This window comes from Oncorhynchus nerka, linkage group LG11, assembly GCF_034236695.1.
Source record: "Oncorhynchus nerka isolate Pitt River linkage group LG11, Oner_Uvic_2.0, whole genome shotgun sequence".
NCBI classification, from domain to species: Eukaryota; Metazoa; Chordata; class Actinopteri; order Salmoniformes; family Salmonidae; genus Oncorhynchus; species Oncorhynchus nerka.
In genome coordinates, this window is record NC_088406.1 from 22,380,799 (window position 1) to 22,386,798 (window position 6,000).

The 6,000-nt window shown below is 44.5% G+C and overlaps 1 protein-coding gene across 1 annotated transcript in view; it reads right to left on the reverse strand.

The window, feature by feature from the left end:
• Window positions 1–4,870, reverse strand: part of LOC115118397 (protocadherin Fat 3-like) — a 131,560-nt gene extending 126,690 nt beyond the window's left edge. Inside the window, exons 1-2 of the mRNA XM_065024051.1 lie at window positions 4,861–4,870; window positions 3,528–3,845 (exon numbers count right to left, since the gene is read on the reverse strand). Of these exons, the coding sequence (XP_064880123.1) occupies window positions 3,528–3,845; window positions 4,861–4,870 (328 nt within the window). The remainder of the gene's footprint in view (window positions 1–3,527; window positions 3,846–4,860) is intronic.
• Between the last annotated feature and the right edge of the window lie 1,130 nt (window positions 4,871–6,000).

Consider the following 6,000-nt stretch of genomic DNA (forward strand, 5'->3'; position numbering starts at 1 on the left):
TAGGGTTAGAAGAGAGGGTGTATGTGTTTACACAGATGCTCTACAATTAATCTAGACTTATAAAACTGTAAGCAAAGGATTCTGACCTAAATGAAAGACAAATATAGCTGGTTCCAATTAGCTCACAGCTGACAAGTATAATATGTATGATGAATATTGTCAGTCTCTCTCTCCATCCCTCTCTCTCTCTCTTTTCCTCTCAACCACCCACTCACTTTTTCTTCATCCTCTCTCTCTATTCCCCTCTCTATATCTATTTTGCATGTATGTGTCTGTGTGTTTGTGTGTCCCAGTGGATGTGTGTTTGTGTGTCCCAATGGATGTGTGTGTGTGTGTCCGAGTGGATGTGTGTGTGTGTGTCCCAGTGGATGCGTGTGTGTCCCAATGGATGTGTGTTTGTGTGTCCCAATGGATGTGTGTGTGTGTGTCCCAGTGGATGTGTGTGTGTGTGTCCCAATGGATGTGTGTGTGTGTGTGTGTCCCCCAGTGGATGTGTGTGTGTCCCAGTGGATGTGTGTTTGTGTGTCCCAATGGATGTGTGTGTGTGTGTGTCCCAGTGGATGTGTGTGTGTCCCAGTGGATGTGTGTGTGTGTGTCCCAGTGGATGTGTGTGTGTGTGTCCCAGTGGATGTGTGTGTGTGTGTCCCAGTGGATGTGTGTGTGTGTCCGAGTGGATGTGTGTGTGTGTGTCCCAGTGGATGTGTGTGTGTGTGTCCCAGTGGATGTGTGTGTGTCCCAGTGGATGTGTATGTGTGTGTGTCCCAGTGGATGTGTGTGTGTGTCCCAGTGGATGTGTGTGTGTGTGTACCAGTGGATGTGTGTGTGTGTCCCAGTGAATGTGTGTGTGTGTCCTAGTGGATGTGTGTGTGTGTCCCAGTGGATGTGTATGTGTGTGTGTCCCAGTGGATGTGTGTGTGTGTCCCAGTGGATGTGTGTGTGTGTGTCCCAGTGGATGTGTGTGTGTGTCCCAGTGGACGTGTGTGTGTGTCCCAGTGAATGTGTGTGTGTGTCCTAGTGGATGTGTGTGTGTGTCCCAGTGGATGTGTATGTGTGTGTGTCCCAGTGGATGTGTGTGTGTGTCCCAGTGGATGTGTGTGTGTGTGTCCCAGTGGATGTGTGTGTGTGTCCCAGTGGACGTGTGTGTGTGTCCCAGTGGACGTGTGTGTGTGTCCCAGTGAATGTGTGTGTGTGTCCCAGTGGATGTGTGTGTGTGTCCCAGTGGACGTTCCTGGTTCTCAGATGTGCTGCTGTTGTCTCTCTGAGGCTGTGTGTTTCATCCTGTCAGGGTTCTATATTGGGAGCTGCTGCTCTCGGCTACACACATCTGATCAGCCTGACGCTCCAACACACACACACATATACACACACACCACAGTTCCTGTTAAAAATAGCTATCATTTTGAAGTACGCCTCCCATTCGCTGTTGAAGTGCATAGGTGTGTCACCCACCACTTTGCAATGTGAGCTGAGGCTAGTATGCATTTTGAAAACTGATACTTAATTGTTTGAAACTTGAACGTTTTTACTTCATATTATGAGGCACGTCTTACCTTGCTTCAAAGGAGCCTAGGCAAAATCCTACCACTGAAACATGGAGGCGATCGTTTTATAAAGACTTCCTTATATGTCATTGAAACCAGAATGTATCTCCTGTTCTATTGGTTTTCATATCAACTTAATTTTGATGTCCAGAACCCAAAGGTGCGATCCTAGTCAGATTAGCAACCCATCCTCGTTGTTGTATCTTTAGATTCCTCCTCTTTCTAAGTTTCTAACAAAGATGTTTATCTCTGTCACATATGGAACTGCTCCCATGAGGTGCTCTGTTTAGAATGGTGTTTTCCCAGGTGCTCTGTTTAGAATGGTGTTTTCCCAGGTGCTCTGTTTAGAATGGTGTTTTCCCAGGTGCTCTGTTTAGAATGGTGTTTTCCCAGGTGCTCTGTTTAGAATGGTGTTTCCCCAGGTGCTCTGTTTAGAATGGTGTTTTCCCAGGTGCTCTGTTTAGAATGGTGTTTTCCCAGGTGCTCTATTTAGAATGATGTTTCCCCAGGTGCTCTGTTTAGAATGGTGTTTTCCCAGGTGCTCTGTTTAGAATGATGTTTCCCCAGGTGCTCTGTTTAGAATGGTGTTTTCCCAGGTGCTCTGTTTAGAATGGTGTTTTCCCATGTGCTCTGTTTAGAATGGTGTTTTCCCAGGTGCTCTGTTTAGAATGGTGTTTCCCCAGGTGCTCTGTTTAGAATGGTGTTTTCCCAGGTGCTCTGTTTAGAATGGTATTTCCCCAGGTGCTCTGTTTAGAATGGTGTTTTCCCAGGTGCTCTGTTTAGAATGGTGTTTTCCCAGATGCTCTGTTTAGAATGGTGTTTCCCCAGGTGCTCTGTTTAGAATGGTGTTTTCCCAGGTGCTCTGTTTAGAATGGTTTTTTCCCAGGTGCTCTGTTTAGAATGGTGTTTCCCCAGGTGCTCTGTTTAGAATGATGTTTCCCCAGGTGTTCTGTTTAGAATGGTGTTTTCCCAGGTGCTCTGTTTAGAATGGCGTTTTCCCAGGTGCTCTGTTTAGAATGGTGTTTTCCCAGGTGCTCTGTTTAGAATGGTGTTTTCCCAGGTGCTCTGTTTAGAATGGTGTTTTCCCAGATGCTCTGTTTAGAATGGTGTTTCCCCAGGTGCTCTGTTTAGAATGGTGTTTTCCCGTGAATTGCATTTTGGCAAATGTTTAAAAAAATGTATTATATGCTTCATTACAGGAGTTGCATGTTCTGTTAAGATGCATTATCATAATGTAAATGTGATGTCTGTCATTCTGTGCACCATGGGTGGATGCCCTAAAGGGTTACGCCCCCAATGTGTATGTTTCTGGTGTATGTTGTCTGGGACCACACACTGATCAGTTATGTGTGTGAATAAGCAGTTTCCCAGAATTACTCTCAGCAACATAAAAGACAGACAGACAGACAGACAGACAGACAGACAGACAGACAGACAGACAGACAGACAGACAGACAGACAGACAGACAGACAGACAGACAGACAGACAGACAGACAGACAGACAAACAGGAGAGAGACACCCACACACACACACACACACAAAGAGCAGACACATTCATATTCACAAAGATTTCGATAGACACACACTTACAGATTCTCAGATTAAAACCTATTTAACCAGATGAGACACCCAGACACTCACGAACCTGACACACCTCACACACTACTACACACACTGCATACAAACCCATCACCATTGATGGTGGTATTGATTGTGAAGAACAACTGTAGCTATCTATCTTGTAACTCAGTGTCTGTGCTCTCACACACATACACAACCATCCCCTCCCCCCACACTCTACTACACACACAATCTCCTCCTTCCCCCACTATACACACACCATCTCCCCTCCCCCACACTCTACACACACAATCTCCCCCTCCCCCCACACTCTACATACACAACCATCCCCTCCCCCACACTCTACACACACAATCTCCTCCTTCCCCCCACTCTACACACACCATCTCCCCTCCCCACTCACCGGTCCTGGTATTGATGGTGAAGAAGTTCTGTGGGTTCCCACTAGCTATCCTGTAGCTCAGTCTCTCTGCTCCCCCAGTGGCGTCCGGGTCCTGGGCTTGGATCTGAATAACCGACAGGTCCTTGGGAGAGTTCTCCATGACGACGGGGTGGTAGACAGGGTCAGAGGTCAGGGGGGCGTTGTCGTTGACGTCCTCTACCTGGATGTACACCTCCATGATGGCGAATTGGGGCACCACCCCGTGGTCTGCAGCGTACACGGTCAGCCAATAGGAGTCCTTGGTCTCGCGGTCCAGAGTGTCTGTGGTATAGATGACACCTACAAGGGTGGCGAGAGGGATAGATAAAAGTTAGGCCTAGGTCATTTAACTTCCATTCTAACATCTAGTCAACGTTCACAGAGGCTTCTACAGGGGCGGACAGAGGGATAGATGAAGTTAGGCCTAGGTCGTTTAACTTCCATTCTAACATCTAGTCAACGTTCACAGAGGCTTCTACAGGGGCGGACAGAGGGATAGATAAAGTTAGGCCTAGGTCATTTAACTTCCATTCTAACATCTAGTCAACGTTCACAGAGGCTTCTACAGGGGCGGACAGAGGGATAGATAAAGTTAGGCCTAGGTCATTTAACTTCCATTCTAACATCTAGTCAACGTTCACAGAGGCTTCTACAGGGGCGGACAGAGGGATAGATAAAGTTAGGCCTAGGTCATTTAACTTCCATTCTAACATCTAGTCAACGTTCACAGAGGCTTCTACAGGGGCGGACAGAGGGATAGATAAAGTTAGGCCTAGGTCATTTAACTTCCATTCTAACATCTAGTCAACGTTCACAGAGGCTTCTACAGGGGCGGACAGAGGGGGGTGGAAGAACATTTGTTTGTTTCCGTGTTTTTAATAAGTTAATAAATGCATGAAGACAAAACTATTTTGGTTCAGCTAAACTGACAAATGTTTAACTCACAATCTCATAATACTTTAAATACAAATACATGAAGTCAACGGTCACAAAGAAAGAGCCAATAAAAGAAGTGTGGTTGACCTCAATATACTCCTTAGAAAACAGACAATCCTCTGGTCAACATCAACATACATGAATGTGTGGTCAATATTTCGAAATCTGGACCTCCTAAGAACAAAAGTGAAATGCTGTATACTTCATACACCGTTAAGTGCCCAACACATAGTAAAAGCCCAAACAAAAGCCAAGCCAATGTTCTGGTCAATGTTCACACATCTCCAACAACTCTGTGTGTATCAAGACCAGACTCAACATGTTTAACATATGATCCATTTTCTACAGCCCAGGGATAGAGTGGTTCATTTAACCAAACCTGACGTCATTTCTGCACTTGCCCTTAACCACTCTGTTTAGTGTGTGTGTGTAAATAGCGTTCCGTGGCTGTGTGTTCATTATCTGATAGACTTGACTTGGCCGCTCTCTAAGTGGCCGATTTCTCCCTTCAGTAAACAAACATCCATATTCAAACCCTGGCTGTGACATAAGTGATGCTGACTGGCCCACAGTACATTAGAGCTATGCACCCATATAGAATGAATGCCACTCCAACCAAGCCCCCACTGCTCAACACATCTTCAGCATCGAGCTCTCTGCACCTCCATTAGATCGCATGCATTACAACAGAGAGACTCATGAGATATTTACGATAAGAGTAGTTAGTTAAGCTTTCAGGCATCCTTGAGATTGTAAGACACACCCTAACATGATGGGACCGATTAGTGTGTACTGTGTCCAACATGGAGAGTCATGAGGACGTTGTGTGATAAGATGTGGGAAGTGGACAACTGCTTCTACCAGCAGAAATACTCTAATGGAACACTTACACGCACACACTTGAGAGAGTTGAGAGATTGCCAAGAGTGTGCAAAGCTGTCATCAAGCTGGCTACTTTGGAGAATGTCAAATATAAAATATTTTGATTTGTTGAAAAATATTTTGATTTGTTTGATTTGTTGAATACTTTTTTTGAATACTTTTTTGGTTACTTCATCATTCCATATGTGTTATTTATAGTTATGATGTCTTCACTATTAGAAAATAGTTTTTTTTAAATAAAGAAAAACCCTTAAAAAAACAATTAAAAAAAAAACCTTGAATGAGAAAATAGTAAAAATAAAGAAAACTCTCAAGTGAGTACGTGTGTCGAAATGTTTGACTGGTACTGAACATAAATTATAATGAGTTATTATTCCCTCTCCAAAGTTGTGGGGGTTTATTACAATGTATGTCAGTGCCCTTTAAGAGCTCCGTTGCACAGCTGCACCTAAACCATGCTTGAATCTATGGCTATAACTGCATTTGTAAAAACGATGCCACACAAGCAATTGAGGGGGTACAGAAAGAAACATGGTAGCAATGTAAAACTGGGACCCCCCTCTCATAAAAAAAAGTTCAAAACTACTTTAAAAAGTCTGTATTGACTAGTTGTCTCTCACCCTACAGCTCTCGAAAC